This window comes from Bombus fervidus, chromosome 2 (assembly GCF_041682495.2).
Source record: "Bombus fervidus isolate BK054 chromosome 2, iyBomFerv1, whole genome shotgun sequence".
In the NCBI taxonomy this organism is placed as follows: domain Eukaryota; kingdom Metazoa; phylum Arthropoda; class Insecta; order Hymenoptera; family Apidae; genus Bombus; species Bombus fervidus.
This window is the reverse complement of record NC_091518.1, coordinates 5,498,735-5,521,940: the sequence shown is the minus strand read 5'-3', so window position 1 is coordinate 5,521,940 and position 23,206 is coordinate 5,498,735. Positions and strand designations below refer to the sequence as shown.

The window sequence follows — 23,206 nt, the reverse complement described above, 5'->3', positions numbered from 1 at the left end:
ATCAGAAAATAAAATGTTAATTATTAAGTTACTTAGAACTTGTAACATTCCCATATTAATATAACTATGAGTATAAAATGTACAAAAGAGAAAGCAATGAGTTGTACTACTTTGTTGTTGAAATCATATCAAATGAAAAGGATAAGTTGATGCATTAAAAACACAAATACTAATTATATACATAAGTTTAATACGTGGTTACAAGTATGATACTCATTACTAGCAGAAAAAAGTTTTTCCTAACAAATTATTTACATTTGAATTGCTCTGAAAATGATCAATACGAAAGAAAAAATATAATTCTCACTCTTTGTTGATTATATACACTTATACAATTCTAGGATTATACCTTTAAAAATTGTGCTTCTTTCAATTATTTACTTATTATCTATGACATGCTTTCTAAGCTGATTACTTAAGACTTAAAACCAATCATTACGATGTATCGATACTTTATTTGTGGTTTTAATAGGGTTCGGAAATAATATATATACATGTGTATATGTATATATATATCGTAATAATAACAATTTGATTATGTCAAAGTTTCATTGCTTAATAATCTTTAATACAAGCATTAATAATAAAGTAAAAAATTCGAGTTTCAACATGTTACTCAAATAATATATATCTACACTTCATTCGAATAGTAAGTTATCTTAATATATGTATGTTGAAATTCTCCATCAATAAATATTTAATCGGTATTGTATTTATAATAGGAGAAAATATATATTATTTAATCTGCAATTTTATATATAATTTAATATATATTATTTCATATGCATGTACACTAAGCGGTCAAGATAAAATAATTTTTACTTACTCATTTCCATACTCGTATCAAAATTATTAAACAATCCAAATTTTAAAAATGAAACAAAATACAACATGCATTCTAATCTTTTGCTTCATAAATTACTAGCTATCATTTACATTCTTCAAACAGAAAGTAAAAATTGTAGACAATAATAATAATAATAATAATAATAATAATAATAATAATAATAATAATAATAATAATATTATAATAATAATAATAATAGTAATAGTAATAGTAATAGTAATAATAATAATAATAGTAATAATAATAATAATAGTAATAATAGTAATAATAGTAATAATAGTAATAATAGTAATAATAGTAGTAGTAGTAGTAGTAGTAGTAGTAGTAATAATAATAATAATAATAATAATAATAATAATAATAATAATAATAATAACAATAACAATAATAATGGTAATAATAGTAATAATAATAATAATAATAGTAAGAAGAAGAACATGATTTCTTTGTCATACCAAAAAAATTTATCTTCCATGATACATGATATATGCATAATTAATTTGAAACAATTAACTTGCATTCTATAAATGACTAAAACATTTCGACATATGCATATTAATAATAGAAATACTCATTTTTAATGCGTGTGATGCATCATATATTTAAAAATATTTTATATGTAAGCAAGTTTCTATCTACAACTTCATTTATAAAAAAATGCATGTTAGTACCACACAGGTGTTAGTCCATTTGTAAGATCGTTGCTTTGACGATTAATGTAGTAAATAGTCTATATATAGTCTATAATATTCGTTACTAAAGGAAGACAACGTTTTTCTTTATCAAAGTTATTGTATTCAAGTAGTTATTTCGTAACTTGAACATATATTTGACCTAGTTATAATTCAAATCTTCATTTTATGATGGGCTTGAAAAAAATTATTGTGTGATCATAGTAAAATATTATTAATATTATGCACGAACTTGGAAAATTTCCTTGCTTTCGTTTAGGACTATTATTGTCACATATCGTTAATTTGCAATGATGTATGACATTTAGATTTGCGAATAGAAGTCTCGTCATTTTGTAAAATTTAAATGTTTTTTTACATAAAAATCTTACATTAATCTTTCAGTTGTGATAATATATAAAAGTATAAAAGCATTTATTAATGATATTTTTTGTATGGAGTCATATCAATTACTGGACATTTCTGAAATGTGGTCAGTATGCTAAGCTGTTTTTAGATCAAATCGATTGTGTAAAATTATAACAAGTAACATAACTCTTCCACATCCTTTTAAAAATATTTTTACAGAGATATAAAACAAGATAAAAACTAGCGAATATACAATAAAAATACTAGTTTGAAAATTACTCATGGCTTGTATAACTGTTGAAATTAAATTTCTGGATCAAACTACCAATTCAATGTTATTTATTTTGCATTGTATTCATTTACTTCGCTTGTTCGACATAATGGGTGAAAAATCAAATATACTTAACACAATATCCATATAATACATAAAAATATACATTATCTCCTTATGTACAGTAATAGATATTGCAAAGAGAAACATATGACAACAATTTTATTTAAATATGATCAATGTAAAAGGTCAATTTAATTTATTAGGAAATCCGTACACGAAAACAATGTTTTGAATCCTATTATGCAACAAGTTTGTGCTTTTGTATTGAAGTTAGGGACAGACGCTACATGAAAGATATTTTCAGATAGGGTCTATTGCATTATAAGCATAATCTAAAATTCTTCAATGAATTGTAACATACTGATAATTATAATGTTCATGTAATAATTCATGTAAATATTTTGCAATTTCTGATTTACATGCAAACATTTTCAGAGAAAACTTTTTACTCATGGCAGAATTATACAAATTCTTCTATTAGATGAAATTGTTCTTGATATTAATTCTGTAAATAAATACAGATATGCATCCTGTATACAATTAACGACAATTAACTATAATAATAATAATAATAATAATAATAATAATAATAATAATAATAATAATAATAATAATGATAATGATGATGATGATGATGATGATGATAATAATAATAATAATAATAATAATAATAATAATAATAATAATAATAATAATATTGTTCGTGATAATAAACAAATTTCATATAAAAATAAACAAACAAAAGAAAGTACATATAAATCTAAAGTTGCCAAAATTTAACATCTTCTAGTGTCTTTCTTCTCATATGCAAAAGAAGTATTCTATATTTTATAACTATTTCATCCCAGTTATTTATAATTACATCCCATTTAAATAAGCTACATTCAGCTGAAATGTGTAAAAATTTTGTACAATACTAATACTCTAATTTATATATTACATTGGATATCATTCAAAATGTAATGATAAAATTTGTAGTTCAGCTGTAAACTATATAAAAGAAAACTACAAAAATAGTATCTTCAGACAATAAAAGTACTAACATTCTAGATATAATGAAAATAATATAAATAAAAGTATTATAAAGGTATTGTAATTAGAACATAATGTTTATTAAGTTTTCATTAAATTAAAATATTTAAAAAAAATTATATCTATTAAATTTTAGGACAATTTTGTGAAAAAGAAAGACAAAAATTACTATAAATCTGATGAGAAGTACAGTGAAATCATTACTTTTTGAAAGATATACTTATTAACAACGACATTTATAGTGACAGTGTTAGTTTCATTGGCCCTGGCACTTGAATCCTTTAATCACTGCAAATCTGTTTGTTTTAGACTAGAATTTTTGTATATTTAGTAGTTCATTTGCAAATTACTATAGGAATTTACTGTTTTTTTCAACTCATTTACGATACTGGGTATTTACATATTTGCACATAGCTAACGTATAATCTGAAATAATGTGATTATAATCGGAAGAAATATTATAAACCTGCTATTTTTTCTTTTTAGATAATACTGATGTAAAAAATTAAATATTGTTTTGCTTGTATTTATTTCATACACGTATCCTTAACCATCTCATTCTATACTTAAAATTTCATTTATTTAAAAAAATAAAAAGATTTGAAATATTCAACAGTTTTGTGATTATATGGAACAAAGTTATTAATATAATTTGTTTTTTTAAGTGAGCTTTAATGTATCTTGTCACTCTATTTCATTTAGGATAAAAATTATTATTCATAGTTTGCTGCCTCATTTAGTCATATTATAATACGTGATATAAAGTATCACAAGTATTTCATCATGTAGCACCATTTTAAGTTATATTAAACTTACTTCATTTTAAGTAGGTATATTTAATACTTTGTTAATGCATATTTTCTGGAAACTAAATAGTATTAACGTTTTTATGGTAGAGTTATAAAATTATGCAAAGGAAAATTAAATATATTGGCACTTGAATTATTTAGTGGACTTAAAAGTAATTAGTATTACGTTATAAATGCGAGGCAGCTTTTCAACGAAAATATAAAATGCATAGTCTTTACTGATTTAGTAATTTAAGTACAAATATACTCCTATAGTTTTGAGATACAGTTTAAGGAAATATATTAGAAAGATATACGTATTAATTTTAAGATGTTTTAAATGTTTTAAAATAAATCTCTATATATGTATACAGGGTGAATAAATAAGTATTACCATCTGACTCGTTATCTATTGACTTTATCAAAAAATGTTTGAAATTAAATTTAGTGTATTTGAGAAGACTGGTTAGATGAATGTATTTTAGTTTTTTGAAATATTAAAGTGACCTTGGATTTCTCAAATGAAACAAAAATTTATGAAATGTAACTGCATCTCGAGCCCAACAAGCTCTGTATCGATGGTTAATTATTCAAATTCTCAAACAGATTACAACAGGATATTAATAAAAAATGCAGTGTCATTTAAAACATTCCAAAATCGAAAATCAGAAATCGAAATATATTCATCTGGTCGAAATCTCCTCGAATACAAAAATTTCATTTAAACCATTTTTTAAATAAAGTTAATAGATAAGTTATTTCAAGTGGTAATTCTTATTGATTCATTCTCTATATCAGGTATCCATTACTAAATATGCTGTATTTTTACTTTAATTAAGTAATGAAGCTAATATCCTTTAATAGATATAGAAAGATTTGGAAAATTTATATTACATATGTTTTAGAAACTTTGAGATGTCATTAAAAGTAATATGAAAGTAACAAAGAAAATACTTATAGTGAAATAAGATAAACTGACGTAAGTTGAAAAAATGCTTCTTCAAGGAAGGAATGATATATGGAATATTTTACTTAGTCAAATTAAATAAATACTGTTACCACATTAGCGAAACAAATTAAAAATGCCGCTACTAAAATGAATAATTCTAAAAATTATACGGTAAGTATACACTACTGCTCGACGATATTTATAATGGAAAATGAAATTGAGATTTTAGCAGCATTTTACATGAAAAGACATACTGTAGAATTTGTGTTGATTAATCAGGGCTGTTGATTGAAGAGACAGGAGGTACAAATTGTTCCAAAATTTGTCCCATTGTTTGTTGTAACATTGCTTGCTTTTCTTCTAAGGCAACAACCTGTTTCGTGTAATTTTCAATTTAATTAGTAATTATAAATATTATATATATTTGTAGAACAAAATATTACAAATTAATACGAATTAAACATACATGGGAAATATTTAATAACTTTAAGCTAACTCTCTTATTATACTCACCCTTTCTAGTAGTTGATTGTAAAGTGCAAATGGAACATAAGCAGGAGGAGTCCCAGGAGTAGATGAGATTTGTTCAACATGTGAAGATGTGTCACATTTCTGGCTTTGACCTTTATCCTTCAGTCTACTTTCTTCACTTTCCCCTTCCAATTTATTAATACAATCAGCAACATTTGTCGTTGTTAATACTCTACATTAAAATTGGAAAATTATATACAAATTAAAAACTTAATACTCATACCATCATAAGCATTTATTGAAAAATGTAATTTTACCGTGAATTGGGACGTTCTTTTTTTTCTTCGGATTTATCAATACGATCTACCGACACAATCTTTCTCCTTTCCAATTGGTTCAATTTTAATTCCTCTACCTAAAAATGATAGTCAGCATAAAATACATTACATGTTCATACGATTATAATCATGGAAAATACATATGTACATGAATAAAATATATAAATTGAATTACCCAAGGTGCTTTTCTTCTTGCTTTTGCAGCCAATCCTTCAGGTTCTTCTTCCCGTAATTGTTCTAATATAATGTCTGCATTACCGTTTGCTAAGTTATCTTCCTATTGTGAATAGAAAATTACATATTTTAAGAAGAACTAACATTTTAAATACTACCAACACATATACTAAAAACTAAAATAGAGCCAAGAACACTAACAGGTGTTGTAGTGGTTGTGGTAATTGGTGGCCCAGTAACGTGGCGTCTTAAACGTTGTGAAGAAGGTGGACGTCGATGGGGTGCTTTAGCTCGAGAAGCTGTTAAATGTGAAAGCGGTGCACCTTCTCCTCGTTCTACACCATCTAACTCTTCACCCAGAGCTATATTTGTATTTCCATTACCATTATTAGTCCCAACATCAGCTACAAGACGTTTTAAATTTGACGTAATTGAATGTCCACTTATATTTTTCCTTTCTCCACCACTTCCTCCAATTCCTGGAGAAGTTGATGTCGTAGAAGATGTTCCTGTTGATATGGTTTTCTTAGTTACATCTGTAGTAAAAATATAATAATTTCAACAATTTATAGTAAAATAAACGATTTTATTTATAGTTTAAAATTTTATATGATTTTTGTTAACTAATTAGAATGAAAAATTAGATACCTGCATGTAGATCTTTTACATCCAAACTTTTTCTAGTGTGCACTTTTCCATTCTTTTTTATTTGATGAGAATGTTTTGTAATGGACTTCATAGATGCCTTAAGTTTTTGTTCATGATCTTGATGATCGGATGGAACATTTATTACTTCAACAAAATTATCAGGAAATAAGCCTACTTGGCCATTTAATTCTCCTATCCACCAACCCTAGAAGTTATTTTTCATACTCATGACATGAATATTCTCAAATTATAGTTTTCAAAACTTATTCATAAGAAACGGATAATACTCAATTTAAGTAATCAATACCTTATCAGAAGCATTTGTAGATAGAAGAGTTATTATATCTCCTTCGTTTAATGTCAATTCATCTATATTAGCAGCTTCATAAGGAAAAAGTACTTTACACAACCTTCTGCTCTCTTGATCTTTGTGTTTATCAGATTCTTCATAAACTGGAGGAGAAACAAAATTTGATGGAAAAACACCAACTCTGCCTTTAAGTCTACCTCTCCACCATCCCTCTTCTACTTCACCCAAAAATTCTATAGAATCTTGGGGTACTAAAGTTAGTTCATCTTTATTACATGGTTCATAATTAAAAAGCACTTTACAAAATCGTCTTTTAGATCCGCCGTTTTTTAAGGAGACATCTTCAGATTTAGCACTACCAGCTCCTTCGCTTCCTCCACTTCCTGTACTTCCAACCGTTCCACTTGATAAAGGTTCCAATACCTATATTTGATTGTAATTATTTATATTAATATATAAAAATTTTACATCAACATTTCTTCTACAGTGGAAATGTATATAAATCTTATCTTTTAAATATTGTACAAGCACCACATAGAAAATATATTAATATTAAAAGAATGAAAAGTTACCTTGACAAAATTATCAGGAAACATGCCCCGTTTATCTCTTAAAGTCCCTTCCCACCAACCACCTAACATCACTTTAATTTCAGTAATAACGTCTCCTTTCTTTAAAGTTAATTCATCAGGTTCTTGTGCTTCATAGTTATATTCTACAATTGCCTCCATATTTTTTATTCTAACAGTAACTTGAATATTTTAACACATAAATATCACAACCTTATATCTGCAAGAAATACAAACTAATTTACACTAAAAACATCAAGGATACATATGAATTTACATATAGATGTAGATAAACAGAGCACACGAATGACATATAAATGACAGAATACGAACTCTCGAATTAAGTCACTTTTTCTCGAATAAAAGTTTGATAGGTTAATTTATTTACGTGGGCAGTTGAGTGTGAAATCTTTAGTCGTTCTCCTTGTAACGAGTTCTTGTTGCAAATGAACAAATTACTCGTTGTGAAAAAGCAGACTGAACACAGAACGTAGCATACGTATGAGTTAAGACAAACTGCACGTTCGTAAAAGTCATTTGTTCTTCGTGCATCCTCCACCTTTCATATCACTGCACGTATTTATTATATTCATTGTATTATAATGTCTAAGAGGTGCGTCGGTGTAAACTGAAAATTTAGGCGTATCCCATATTCGGTTAACAGTTCGATATATCTGTCATCGCGGCCATCTTGGACTCCAAGCTCAAGTGAACTTCAAGATGCAATTTATGTGTAGTGTAAGGTGCGCATGCTAACCTATCGCTGACTCAAAGAACGCGCCAAGCAATTTATGATTCATTTTCGCTATGTGTGAAGCCCATCAATGAGTAGGCCATTACTCTAAGAGATGTTCAAGATTGTACGAACACGTTGGTGATTCATAAAAGACGCTGTTAACTGGATTATGATTGTTACTTCATATGTATTTACCATTGATCTAGATATTTCACTTTCTGTAGATGTAGGTTATCTACCGATCCTTATCACATTTCTCGTGAGTATTTACATGTGTTTAAAAGAGAACATTCGTCTAGAAAGTTATATGCCTTGCTATATATTTTCAAGCGACTGATTCATATAAATCGGTTACCACTAATAATAAATATCCTCACGTATCAGTCAGATATGCGCAAAGCGCATATAAAGTTTTCTACGTATCTAACGTTTTAATCATATGTAACGAGGTCATTTTATAAAACGTTACATAGTAACGTTATCTGATACAATAGGTAAAACAAATTTGATTTAGACGCATAAGCTAAACTTTACCGTAGAAGTTAATTTCAGCTGAAATATTAACAATATTTGGTAAAGGTATTAGAGAAATTCTTAATCATAGATAAAGGGTATATATATACAGTTTTATGATCGAATCAGATATTAAGTTGCACAGTTGCTTCTATGAATTAAAAAATTATAAATGTATATATGTACATTTGCATACATACATACATACATATATATATATATATATTCGTAGACCAATATTATCGATCAAACTGTTCAAACGAAACATGTGAGATATTCTTATCGCTAATAATAAGGTGTGTACTGATAAAAGAAACGCCTAATAAATGTTCTCATTGATTATATTTTTAGTGAATGGACAAAATATTTTTTGAAAGCAATGCTTCTATTTTTTATTATTTTAGTTCCTAGATATCTTAAGAAATCTTCATTATAGTAAATATCAAATAAGTGTATCAAAAAAAGATTACTATTTTTAAATGGACATCAATAAAAGAAGGTTTATCTTAGAAAGAATTTTTATGTGACAAGTAAAAATTGTCTTTTTTGTTTGTATCCCTTCTTTAAATAAATATTTCAGTCAATTGAGAAGGAAGATATTTTCGTAAGAAGTTGAAGAGGAAGGTTTTCTTTCGGAATATATATTTCCTAACAAAATATGGACATATAAGCGATTGTATTTAGTGAAATATTGACTTTGACCAAACTTTGGATGTTCGGACTAAAAGAAATCAGCGATTTTGTATTTTGCTGAAAAATTATTTACATACAGATAAAGAAGGAGAGAAATTTTTGGAACACCTTGTATTTCTCAATAATATAATCGTGTGTATTGTATTATTGAAAATATAAATCTGTCAAAGCGCACAGCGCGGTATTGCGCCTATCACCATAAGATTGTAATAACATCGCATTATTTATCTGCATCGGGTTTAAACTAATTACATGTATGATACTCTCGATTTCAAATGCGAGAAAGATACTTAAACAATTTCTGTTTTATAAAGTAATAAAAATATATAGTGGCGGGCTAAGGTTTCCAAATCAAATAGATTTTTCAGTTTATATCGTAAAAGCGATTCTAGACGAATTTTAATTAATATACCGTGTATAGGGACATGGCAAGTACAAGAAAAGAAAAGAAGAAAACAATAAAGCAAACAAATATTATTGTATAGTTACATGATATTACTTAAAAATTGTTTCAAATATTACTTTTGGTATATAAAATGGAAATTCTATCTTAGGAACTTGCACCATTGTAACTCCAAATATTAATGCGAATACTATAATTTCAATATTATACGCCTATATATTTCAATATAATATAATTTAAATATTAACAACGAGTAGCTTATAAGGAATTAAGATTTGAAAAGGAGGCAACGTTTTGGATTAATTAAAACAGACTTTTTCAAGAATAATAAAATAAAACGATATTCTAAATAACTGGAGAAACAAAACTGAAGAAACCATGCCCACGTGTACGATTGATCGGCCAATGACCGAATTTAACAATCTACAACAAAAATTCTTTTACATTCTCTATTGTTTATATGTATGCATTTATGTATGTAAGCATGTGTGTATGTATGTATGTAAGCATGTATGTATGTATGTATGTGTGTATATATGTATATATGTATGTATGTATGTACGTATATATCTATATATGTATGTATGCATATATGTACAATGAAAAACATTGATTTCGACATATGCGGGAAATTTGTTAGCAACTTTGGAGATCTAACGATGAATTTGACGATATATCGAACCGTAACCGTACATGAGCTTTGAAGGCATAATATTTATTAGATTCCGCATTAATCGTTTTCACGTGATTTCAAATCTTCGTTTCCGTAAGTGTACATATTCTATTCCATTTCTTCTTTTTTATATCTAATTGCTTGTAGGCGTAACGAAGGCTTTATTTTGTTTTTAACAGCATAAACGAGAAGTATAGTGATCTTAAGTCAAGACAATGTCTGTATAGCTATGCACCTATAGAAGTATCATGCAATACTTGCGTGCTATTACCGTGCTTCTACACCGATTAAATATAAATGAGTTGATGCATTATTCTAAAATATATATCATATAATTCTATCGTTTATACGAATATCTTGGCTATTGCACGTAGAATAATACAGTACCGATTTCAAACAAATTGTGTTAACGTTATTCGGTGTTAATCCTTCTCGTTATTTGTACGACCCTACGAGAATAAATTTAACAATTAAAATCGCCACCTAAAATGTATTTTTGCTTGTGCGCGTTCAAACGAAGCGCTACGATACATATACCTAACACGTACATATGTATTTTTCGTTCTCTAGTTCCTATACATTATTTCATTGTTAACTCTACGAGTCGAATCCGCCAGGTGTTCTCATAGTGATTATCAAGTCGCATTAATCGAAAGTTGGGAAATGAGTGAACTTTACATGCGGCTAATAAAAGCATGTTCAACTAACGAGCATTCATTTTTTAATTAATCGCGAAAATAAATGGCACGATTTTCATAGTAAAGCTGTACTTTACATTTTACATTTTGTCAATCACTTTATAGACGCAAAGTCGAAACATGGGAATAACGTTTGAGGTACGTTATCTTGCAAGTAGAGAGAGAAACGACGGCTTGCGAATATTGCGAATATAGTTTCCCGTATTTAGATTTCTCAACGTAACGTCATCGATCGAACATCATGCAACCTAACGCTTCTAGATCTTTTCTTACGGAACATTGTAAAGGGTAGAGTCTATGCGAAAAATCAATACTTGACCAGACAAACTTTACCCCCTTTCATGCTCGATAATATGTACATCGTACTTTTTAAAGTTATTAATTGACTATTAATTAACTAAATTACATTTGTATTTGTTTCCGATAAACTAACCTCTCAAATTTTAGTGTATTTTAGTAGTATATTTTAATTTTCATTACAAATCATTCGAGAAAAAACATTTGATTCTGTCGTTAATAATTAATAACATACAACTGTTCTTACGATTTAGATCAAAAGGCAATTCAGCGGTGAGACACGAAAAAATGTGATAAGAAATTTCAGTAAAAGAGCAGAGATTCGAAGAGACAGTTTTGGGGCAGATAGTTGAAAGGTATTGTATTTCGAATACAATTCCCATGTTTACACTTTACGTTAAAACGAATAAGGTGATTATTAGTTTGTGAATATTTTATATATTTATGCAGATTCATATTTTCTGGATACAACCAAACAAATGGAATCTAAACAAAGATTTGTTTCACCTAATAGATATTATAAAAGATAATATATTTTAAATCTATTAAGTTTTATATATTGTTGTATGTTACTTGCATCTGGTGCATTTTTCATCTTAAATTGTCCCATAAATACAAGAAATGATAATTGGTAATAATTTTTAAAAGATCGAAAGTGAGACACCTTTTGCAATAATTATGCGACTCAACAAAAACGACTCTTGTCAAACTTTTAGACAATAACGTATTCTAATAGTTAGTAGCGAAACTTACAACAAAATAATGGTATATATTCTGATATTGTAAAAAATGCTCAGTGTCTTGATTTATCGTGGAATGAAGATTAACCTGTTAAAAGTCCTTGTCACGAGGTGCGTAATTCCGCGATTTAATTAAATATGATGCTTCTGTGGTGTATAATTATAAAGACATTTATAATGATTATGTAATATAACGAATATTTTGTCATCAAAAAATTGAGATGTATTAAAGAAAAATTAAAGACTATTATTTTTTCTTGCCTGGGAATAGACAAACATGGAAAAGGAGGAACATATGTTTTGTCATAAATCTCTCAACTTCTGAAGTGTTCATTGTTGGAATACGTTATTAATGTTTAGCTTTGCCAACAAACAAAAAAAGAAACAAATGACTTATTTCCATCAATTTATTTATCGTAAACTGATATTGTTATGAGCTTTTCGATCGTAATCTTAATATATTCCAAGTACAAGAAGGTGACTACCTTTTTTCCTTGAAATCAAATCCTTAAGTACATCGAACGTCTGTATGTCGGTATGTCCGATTTCGATGCAATTACAAATCACACACGCTTCTTCATTAATGGAAAAGCAATGGTCCTCGGTTAATAGCCTTGGCAATGTCCACATCTTTTTGCATGCGTGCTGTTTTATGGTGACGATTGTGATATTAAAAGCTTAAACGAAGTATCTATGTATGTCTTACGTCTTACGCGAATGAGATCGTGCGAATGCTCGAAGCAACAGGAAGATACTGTATCAATAACATCGATATCTGTTTCTTTAGGCCTTGTGTGAACGTTAAGCGAGTTTATCCAAATGTTCGTAAGTACATATTATACATATGTACTGCTTGCAGCTTGTAATATCTGATAGTTGCGCATATATGTGACTTTCAAATGTATTATTTATAATTTGAAAATAAATTCGATTGAACCCTCGGCCGATCGCGATCGAGCCATTTCAGATTTGATCTGCGAACGAAATCAAACAATTGTACGCATTGTAGATTCTGATGTATCTCCATAGAGAAACGTTGTATTGGTAAAATTCGATTTTATAATTTTCATTATTCGCTCTATTATTTGTGTCTTCCTGTTTTTATCTAGTAAGGAAATTCCTTGAAAAATTTGCGTTACAAATATTATATAATTTAATTTTATATAAGTATATGTAAATAATGTTAAATATTAATTCCTTTAATTGTATATAAATATATAATTTTGCTATCAATAAAACAACGCAGGAAACGGGGGCAGAAACTATGTATGTACGTACGTATGTGTATGGGAGAAAAATGATTGGCTGTGGTGTCGTGTGCTTTGGCATCCGAGGGTTAATCAATCGTTAAATCAGAGAATCAACGACGATAACAAGTTTTCATGCACGATTTCCCGCACAACGCACAACTGAATGTGGCACGAGCGAAGAAAAACAATTCTGGAAACTTTTGAAACTACAATAATGTTATAAAAGATCAGCAGTTAGTTCGAGTAAAACTTACGAGTATAATTGTGCAAAATTATTGCTAAGAAGCAATTTGTAACATAGTATATTTAATATAATAGGACTGTGTTTAAAATGTTATAAAACGTTTTTCTTGTACAGTTTCATCGTATGTTTCGCTTAGTATGAACGAATGTCATACATATTTTATCGCAAATTTATTAAGTGCTTCAACCTCTTTAATTTCACATGAACGTTATTGATTATTACAAAAGCTTGGTGAGTGTTTCTTATGTTTCCTCCCGTGAGAAACGATCGTGACCGACTCACAGATGTCACAATGTTATTTCGTCTTTTATTTAAACAGTCACACGCGAATTTCATTATCAACCATTTTCAAAGTTGCCCTGATGATTCACAACAGCGAACAGCTGTTCGTTATTTACTGCAGTTGGAAACATTGTCATTGCAAATGGGCTCTTCTATCGTGCACGTGTATATCAAAGTTAATTTGTGGCTGTTTCAATAATTTGTAAAAAATGAAATAATCATACCGGCTTTTTAGTAGGGCACGCAAAGTTCTTGTAACGTCAGAGCATACATAAGTTGATGTAAAGTACGAGTCTCTCTCTCTTTTCAGTAATAACAATAACGCTTAGCATAGTACATATATAATTGTGCTCTTGTTATATATACGATTTGCGTTGCTCTACTCGTTAATACGCAGTACGTACAATCGTATATTAACGCGAATATTAGCGCGAACGATATATGCGTCCAACGAATTGTATCACTTGTTCGGCGCTTTAAAACCATTAGAAAAGGAATAGTGCAAAATTCACGATAATATTTGCAATATGGCTTGAAGTATTTGTGACAAGTGACAAGTCATTAGCTACACCGTAGACGTACATATAATATCTAGCCTTCGATACAAAAATCTCTTTCTATCTCTTGCTTTCTCATCTTCTAGCCTTGCCTCTGCGAGGCTCGCGACTCCTGCCTTTCGTAAAATTTTACTCAACAAATTCGTTCACATCGCTGTAAATCGCATAGTGTGTAAAATAAGCTCTGCTTAGTTCGTGATATTTTTTCAGTCGTCGCTAGCACAAAATTTAATTCGTTCGAAATTTAATTAAATTTCAATTTAGTAAAATAAACAATTAACACATAGCGTCGGTGTTTTAGTTTATATCGTGCTAAAGATCAATTGACTGAAACCAGCGTGACGAGGTAATAGAGTGTTTCTTTGTCTCTTTGGATTATATATTAGTGTAACTTTTAATATAATTAATCTTACTTGTTTATACATATATATAGCATTTATTTTCTGCTTTAGAAACTAACTAAAATATTAGAAACGTAGTAGTAACCAAGTTTTTATTTCTTTTGTAATTACCACGAAACCGATAAGTTTCAGTAAAATGAATCTTACTTTTAGTTGATAGCATGTTCTCGATGCACCGCTACATCCAAACGATCTTTCCTTATGTAATGTACGCTATTAGTTACAACAATAAAGCTCAAACAAATATGTACACTGTACACAAAATTAAATAGTTGCAAAAACGCTGTTAATAGATTAAATTGGTAGACCGTTACGCCCTTGATTCGGCTACAAAGTACGCGAATGTTAACAGCTAATACAAAAATGTTGAGGTTATCACGAACTTACCAGAGTTTATTCTACACTTACATATATTGAAATAACGCACCTCTCCTCCTTTTATTTTTGTGCGTAACCATAAAAGATAAAATCTTGTCCGGAGTGGATACTTCGTATTTATCGATATTCGAAGTATATCGTGTCTTGATATTATTCTCCATAATTATAGCAACTAACATGCGCACCTCCAAGGTTCAGCGGAAGGGACGGAGACCGAAACCGAGACGTGAGACCGTTCTTCAGACATAACTATATTGTTGGCTCCTTCCCTTTCAGAAGCTTCGAACAAACTAGCCTGAAATTCAACAATTCATTCATAAATATCGTTTATTTAAATTAAAAACTAACGAATCGTATATATACATGTATGATGCATTTTACGCGAATTCCTACCACGATACGATAATTATTATCATTCGGATCATCGCGTTTCTTGTATTTAAAAACTATAACTCGCTATCATAATAAAACATATACTATACTTTTCTCTAATTTAGAAAATAAATTGAACTCACTTTTAATTTCATTACATCGTTTAATACGATGTAAAGAAATGAAGTCTAAGGGAAGAATTTAACTCGTATTTATCTAGCCCATCAAATGTGTCCACCTCGTTTTTTGTAAATGAATTGATATTTAGTTTTTATCGTATGGTCTTCCTTTTTCCTTTATTTTTCTACCGTTTCCGTAGCTTTAATGTAATTTCAAACGATATAAATAGGACCACATGCACTTGTCTGGTGTCACTTGCACCATAAAAATTTTTACATTTTAATTAAGAAAAAAGGTAAACAAGATATAACAGTCCTGCGATTGTGTATGAATTTTAAAAGATTAGGCAAAGAAACTAACGATTGCAATTTTCACGCTTTTTTTTATCTTCTTTTATGTAACGAATTCTACTAAAATAACGTAAAACGAAAGACATGTCGAAGTTCCGCGAATCGTCGATAACGGAACACGTTCAGTCCTCTCATCGTCAATTAAACGATGAAACTTACGTACATTGAATATATTTTATACATATGACAAAAAGCACGCATATATCTGAAAAGAACAACAATACCCGACGTCCTCGTTGCTCTCGTATTCTTCTAGCTAAAGTAAGGAAAGCTTCCTCGATGTTTATATTTTCCTTACAAGACACTTCGAAGAAAGGCATATCGAAATTCTCGGCTATTTTCTGCCCCCTTTCCGCATCAACAGCCCTATGCGCGGTAACGTCACATTTGTTTGCTGCAACTACCTTCACTACATCTGGCGAGGCGTTCTGCAAAGAAAAAGCATTCAAGAGTTTTCATCATTTTTATCAAATATCTATCGAAATTCAAGTAAAACTGTGTGGTTTCTATTCTTTTCTTTTCTATTTTTTCTTTTTTATCTTTTCGTTTTTTTTACTTTGTATTCCAGCAAACAGGATTATTAACGAAATATTATTTCGTATTCTTACTTCTTGAATATTTCGTAGCCAGTAGGATAAATGATTGAAACTTTCTAAGCTAGTGACGTCATACATCAGAAGGATACCCATGGCACCGCGATAATAAGCTGTTGTTAGCGCTCTAAATCGCTCTTGACCAGCAGTATCCCTTAAGAAGTCGATAGTATATTAATAATAGTGATTGATAGAGACATAGTGTAGTAACAATTAATCGTATAATAATAAGTTAGCGTATGCAATGCTTATATTTTGCGGTAGATTATCATTGTTATTAACACATTGTTAAGCAGCGATGAACGACAGAAAATTGATGAGCAGTATGGTAAACAGTAATACGTAAAACGTAGTAAAACACAGGGGTGAAGTTCGCGAGGCAAGTAAAACATTATGAGAAGCGATTACATTGATAAAATCTTGTGAAAATCAATGCCAACATACGTAAAGGTGGTTATACGTAACCGTCGCATGGAAACGTTAGAAAATATTAGGCGATACGAACACATATTATGTAAATTATCGTTCATCTCTTTGCAAATTTATAATGCAAAATATCCGCTTTCACAGCCTCGGCCAGAGTATGGCCACATGAGTATGATTAAATTGTGTACAAATAAAGTTAATGGAACTTGTTATTATTGGTATATAAATTTATTTTATTATGAAGATAACCGATGACACGCATAATTTTTTGAATAAAATTGTTGCTGATATGTAATGATTTTGGGATAAAGTATAATCACCGATTATTGGGTTAGTTTGTCAGTAAAGTAGCTGGTCAACAATGTGTTAACGTTATGCCATAGAGTACTGTATTCGATGTATCCGTGAATGTGTTACAATCAATTACAGGTTGCCTGAACTTACAGTCCTTGAAAATGACTATATATTTCTAGATATGTTACTCTAGATTTAGCAGTTAAATTGATTTATACATATGTATATCCAACACGGATATACGTTTTAACGTGTATGTTTTCACGTATATATTTTACCGTGTATATGTTGTACGAGATAGAAGTTTCAAATATGTTGCTTAAAGAAATTTCAAAAATTGTAGAAAATCAAAATGTGATAACAATCTGTAGAATTCGTCACTTTTTCGACTTGCAATGTCGATTGTAAAAGATGGTCCTTCATATCTATTATCGTTCTGAATGAAAGTGACATATTTGAAAAAGATAATCACAAGTAAGGAAAAATTTACGTAGAACCACTTAAGTCAATTAGCAATAACAAATAATAATTGGTAAGTTATGGCTATAGCAGTCGGTATTTAAAAATACTCAATTAATATCATTTTTATAAAAATAATAAATATGTATAATTCCGATTTATAGATTTTAATTTAAACCATGCAAATAGTCCAACATAATTTAATAAAATTTCTTTCGAGAAGAATACCCTTACACATATGTAAAAGATAATTTAATATTATGCATAATAACAAAACATAATAATCTATCTCAGTTAAAATTTTCAATTTAGAGATTATTAAATTTACAGATTTCGGTATACGAATTTCGATGTTACATTACAAGAATGCTTTCATATCGACACAAAATACTATAATAGTTAGGTAAATAACGAGAGTCGCCTAATAAGTAACATTGATAAGCTTGCTCCCCTGTATCTCGGGAACGAGAAGAGTTACAGCCCCGTGTGAGCACTCATCTTGCAGCTACATCTTTTATTAAACATGCCAAATATCTCGATAAGTTTACTCGACACAGTATCGTTTAGAGCGAGACTGAATATGGATGCGATGTGAACGAGACTCAATCAACACCCAAGGATGGGAAGTTTTTAACCGCGGAAAACATTACTTCGATGGAAATTCATCGCCATGCCATTCATCGTGTCATTACATCAGTACAACGAAGGATTTGCGAATTTCACCATTCGCTCTAATTTTAAGAATCACGATAGAGATTAAACAAGATAGCGTTTGTGGTATCCTTCGAAACTCTCTTCACAGTAGATCTGATTCTTTTCAAGAATCCGATCCAAAACTATTGTTGTGACCGTGTAAAACAATAGAACGTTCGAGAGCGGTTCACATAACCATGATGGCAGGGAAATTATTGGCCGAGCCTTTGTAAGCGACGGTATACCGAACCAAACTATAAAAACAATATTAGTCTGACTCTTCGTTGGGACAGTACGAGGCGTCATTCTGCCCGTAGGAAAAATTTTGTAGAGAAAAATATCTAGAACTCTTCAAACCAAAGACAAAACATGTGATACGAGAAAGAGGCGATATGGCATACTGAATTCACACAGATCATCGATCTCTCTAATTACGCAAAACAATATTGGAGAGGACAACAGACTCGTGAATTAAAAATAAATAAATAAAAGAAAAAGAGATATCTAGGTCGAAATACAATTTTACATGGGATACATCACACGTATTGAAGTATATGCAGGATCTGCATTCATTAGACGACTTAACGTTGAAAAAATTAGCGTAGAAAACAGCGATACTAATAGTATTATGCACGGCTCATAGTTAAGCAGCATCAAAGTTAATAATATAGGAGATATTATCGGACAGGTTGCTGAAAAAAATGTTCGAGTCTCTAAAACTGATAAAATCCTCAGCACCAGATCGTTTCAATAACCAATACAATAACATAGTCCTCCAATGTTTGCAGAGAAGTCAGAACCATGTGTGGCGTCTACTTTATTCGAGTATTTAGGGAAAACCAAACACTTACAGAATAATTGCTCCCTTTATCCAAATCTTTATCCAAACTTTTATCTTCTTTGGATAAGTTTGAGAAGAAGATGAAGTTGATACAAAAATCTTCTCAGCGCACTCGACACGCCACACGGCGATCTCGAAAGCTTAATAGGATAAGAGAAGCTCAAAAAAGAAGTATATATATATATACAGACATATAATTATTTTTGTAAGACTTGTGATATTCAAACGAGGACTATGACCAAAGAGGAATGCAAACTCATATTAAATCAATAATGATAATAAAAAGAAAGAAAGAAATATCTTAAAGTTACTGTCTTTGAACAACTATAATCTAAAGAACGAGACATAGAGGATAAAACGAACTTATGTAATATATGTAATAAGAATAAGTCACTTTCGTTTAGGCAATGTTGTGACATCTAGAGAACGGAAACGGAACGACGTGTAATCTTTTCGAACGAAGCTCTTCAGATATGTAATTACGATTGGACTTCACTAACAGGTAAGTTTGTTTGATCCTTCCATCAGATTGAAAAGGAAATATGGTATTTTGTAGCTGATGAATTGTTCCATTTTCCATCTTTCATTTCCTTTTTGTTTCATTTCGGAAGAACTTTCATTCTCGAGATACAGACGAGTATGCGTTGCTTAACAGTCGACTCTCGTACTTAACATAACTATACTATTTTACGGAGATTAACGAAAGCAAAGTCTTGTATATTATTTACCGAATATCCTTTGATTTTCTTTCCCCTTACCCTTACAATTAATATCAATTATCAGTATGTGCCATTGTAGAATATAAAATTACAATAGAATAGAAAATTAAACAATTTTAATACATATAAGTGTGCAAAATTCTCGAATGTATATATATATATATATATATATATATATATATATATATATATTATATCATATTTCATTATAATATCTTTCGTAAATTTTTTCATAATTCGAAACAAAACGAAATTATATATGTACATACATACATGTGCAGAGAATGGGATATACAAAATTGCACTACATTGCTTTACTGCTGTTTCAATAATTTAAACACTTTTATATTATTAGCGATCTTAATAATATTAATCTTTATATATAATTTTATATTTACAGAATTAAAAGTTATATTTATATACTATGTTTATGACTAGGAGTAATACATTTATAATAAAAGATTTAACCTTTATATTATATGTTATAAGGATTAAAAATATCACGATAATGTAATGGAGTACATAAATTCATTGACTTTTATCGATGAATTAATTTTATCAATTGATTTTAATAGAAAGCACGTTATATTTATATTTCGGAACATAAAAATATAAATATACGCGCGTTTCATATAATTCACATAATATTTACATAACAAATAGGATAAATAAAAATATGAAACTCACCAAATTTGAAGTTTAATTGGCGTTCCATCCAAGTTAATTATTTTTTGCTTGAAATCGATACCTGTTGATTCATTATTCTTAAAAACCACAAAACAGACTTTTACTTTACTAAGTATGTATTAGTCAAACATTATTTATGAAATTCGTATAACAAAAATGATCTACGTAACTATAAGGAAAATGTCCCGTTAGCAATATTGACAAAAAGAAAAAAAAAAGAATGTACCAATTTTAACAATTTTATCTTGATACTGTATGTTCTAATAAATCATACAAATTTCATCCCATTATAATAAACGTGATAAAACAACTTCATTCATATTATATATATTAAAGATTCTTATTGGGGAAGACTCGTTTCCCTGCAATCAGCTGATTGATGTCGTTAAACAGTTATTTTCTAAAATATCGCTTTATCGTGATAATTTTTTCCAATAAAATTACTTCGCTTATCGTTTCTTTCCTTAAGCAAATGCAAGCAGACGCGAGTAAATACATAAATATCTAAATTTAAATGTTGAATATATATGCAAATATAAATAGAATGTGAATGTGAAATAAAACTCTATGGAACCATTATACGTAAGAACATATTATATTGCTAAAGGTAACCATAAATAGATTTTTCGGCAACAAAATTGTCTAGAAAGTAAGAATATGTACTTGTCAACAAGCTCTACAGCTGAAGGATCGAAATATAACATCAATGCGGTCCGTTCTTTCCTCTAACTTGGAATCATTGGATGTTCATTATCATCGGTGTTATCAATTCAATTGGTAGTCGCAATAGCTTCATAAAACTATCGTAAACAGCTTGTTTTACAGCGATCCATCAGCTTATTAATTCTTAACCGTCGAAGTATATATTGAACACGAACGTAATACGCGAGGATTTCGACGATGCGTCTCACCTATCGTTGATATATAAGTATCGTAGTAACGTTCGTCACAATAACGGTGCACGATGCAAGTTTTCCCAACGTTCGAGTCACCTAGCACCAGAACCTTGTAAGTGGCTGCGAAATCAAGCGCCATGTTTGCTTTCGAACTGAACTGTTGTTGAGTTGACAAGAGAGTCGTCGGCCGGCGGTTGTTCTTTGGATACTTTGGGGGTGGAGGATCGATTCGAAGCCTGCGCTTTTCTTCGTGCCGTTAAAGCTGCTCTCACAATTGCAACTTCACGTTGGTCATGCGCGACAACCTTTGACCCAAAGGAAAATGCGTACAATATTACGCTACGATTGAAAAAGATCTTTTCTCCCTGCATTTTCGCCGATCTATAATAACAATATGTGAATCTTAACAACTTAGGTAAATTAATAATTATAGGAGCAATACTTTATATATACGTTTCCTATGGAGGCTGACTACGCTATAGTGAAGTCTATAGATTGTAAATATTAATTAACAATATGGCAATAACGAAAGTATTAAAACTTAAGCACTTACCGTAAGGAACTTTTACTTAAGAAACTATATACATTCCTGTTCGTAAATGTTAGAACACTCGCTAGGAAATGTAACGATCTAAAATTTAAACTATGAAGGAAATAATTGCATGTAACGTAAGATTGCGATCCAATATACGTAGAAAACGGAAATTTTTACAACTATTTAAAAAAATTACCGTAATATAGTAAATTGTAATAATTATACGTTGACACGCACCTTCACGCCTCAAGTTTAATCTAAATCCTATTGAAAAAATTTAATATTAATTATTTCATTTAATTAGATAGTAAAACTATCATCTTAGTATACATGGGGTTAAACAGCCAAAAGTACGATAATAATATGAATATCAGGATTGATCAAAATAATCAAAGTACCAAAATATTGTAATTCTATATGATTTGAAAATTAAAGGCAGATATTGATTTTATTATTGCGTATTGGCTTTTAAAAACTAATAAGAGTCTGAATATTCTACTATATGTAGCTATGACAATTATAAAGAATAAAATCATCACAGTTGTAATTAAAAATTACAAAATACTTTTCAGCGTTAATGTATATATATATCTATAATTCGATAATTCTACACATTACTGGATATAATTAGCGGAATAAGCAATTCATGTTAGTTCATGATTCTTTCTTGTTCAATTCTTTTTTGTACAAAAATGATGCTAAAATATTATTAAATAGGGGATGATGATTATAGAGTTCATCATTTTACATACGTTACATTTACTAATGAAACATGCAAAGCATAATAACTAATATGTAATAAATTATAAATCTGTTCCTCTGAATACGGTATCGATTTGGACATAAAATCTTCTTG

General features: G+C 29.4%; 2 protein-coding genes and 1 long non-coding RNA gene across 10 annotated transcripts; 1 reads left to right on the top strand and 2 right to left on the bottom strand.

The window, feature by feature from the left end:
- Window positions 1–167: 167 nt before the first annotated feature.
- On the bottom strand, window positions 168–13,317 carry LOC139993176 (uncharacterized). Of its 8 annotated transcripts, XM_072014716.1 has the most exons (10): window positions 7,889–8,231; window positions 7,504–7,720; window positions 7,234–7,354; window positions 6,929–7,074; window positions 6,622–6,826; window positions 6,175–6,509; window positions 5,975–6,076; window positions 5,779–5,876; window positions 5,504–5,693; window positions 168–5,363 (listed from the first exon to the last, which is right to left on the bottom strand). In XM_072014716.1, exons 2-10 carry the CDS (start codon window positions 7,660–7,662, stop codon window positions 5,262–5,264), a joined length of 1,458 nt encoding a protein of 485 aa, XP_071870817.1. In that variant the 5' UTR covers window positions 7,663–7,720; window positions 7,889–8,231; the 3' UTR covers window positions 168–5,261. The 8 variants fall into 8 exon arrangements, with proteins under 8 accessions (XP_071870817.1, XP_071870780.1, XP_071870786.1 ...); XM_072014679.1 differs by lacking the exon at window positions 7,889–8,231 and adding an exon at window positions 12,739–13,317 and having other exon boundaries at window positions 6,929–7,354; XM_072014685.1 differs by lacking the exon at window positions 7,889–8,231 and adding an exon at window positions 8,432–9,159 and having other exon boundaries at window positions 6,929–7,354.
- LOC139993314 (uncharacterized) lies at window positions 10,911–12,943 on the top strand. The gene is made up of 2 exons (XR_011801358.1): window positions 10,911–11,869; window positions 11,964–12,943. It is a non-coding gene; the product is annotated as an uncharacterized lncRNA (long non-coding RNA).
- Window positions 13,318–13,524: 207 nt separating the features above from the next.
- LOC139993283 (ras-related protein Rab-8A-like) lies at window positions 13,525–22,212 on the bottom strand. The gene is made up of 5 exons (XM_072014869.1): window positions 21,831–22,212; window positions 20,920–20,980; window positions 16,816–16,954; window positions 16,432–16,635; window positions 13,525–15,660 (listed from the first exon to the last, which is right to left on the bottom strand). The coding sequence occupies exons 1-5, from the start codon at window positions 21,952–21,954 to the stop codon at window positions 15,538–15,540; spliced, it is 651 nt and encodes a 216-aa protein (XP_071870970.1). The 5' UTR covers window positions 21,955–22,212; the 3' UTR covers window positions 13,525–15,537.
- Between the last annotated feature and the right edge of the window lie 994 nt (window positions 22,213–23,206).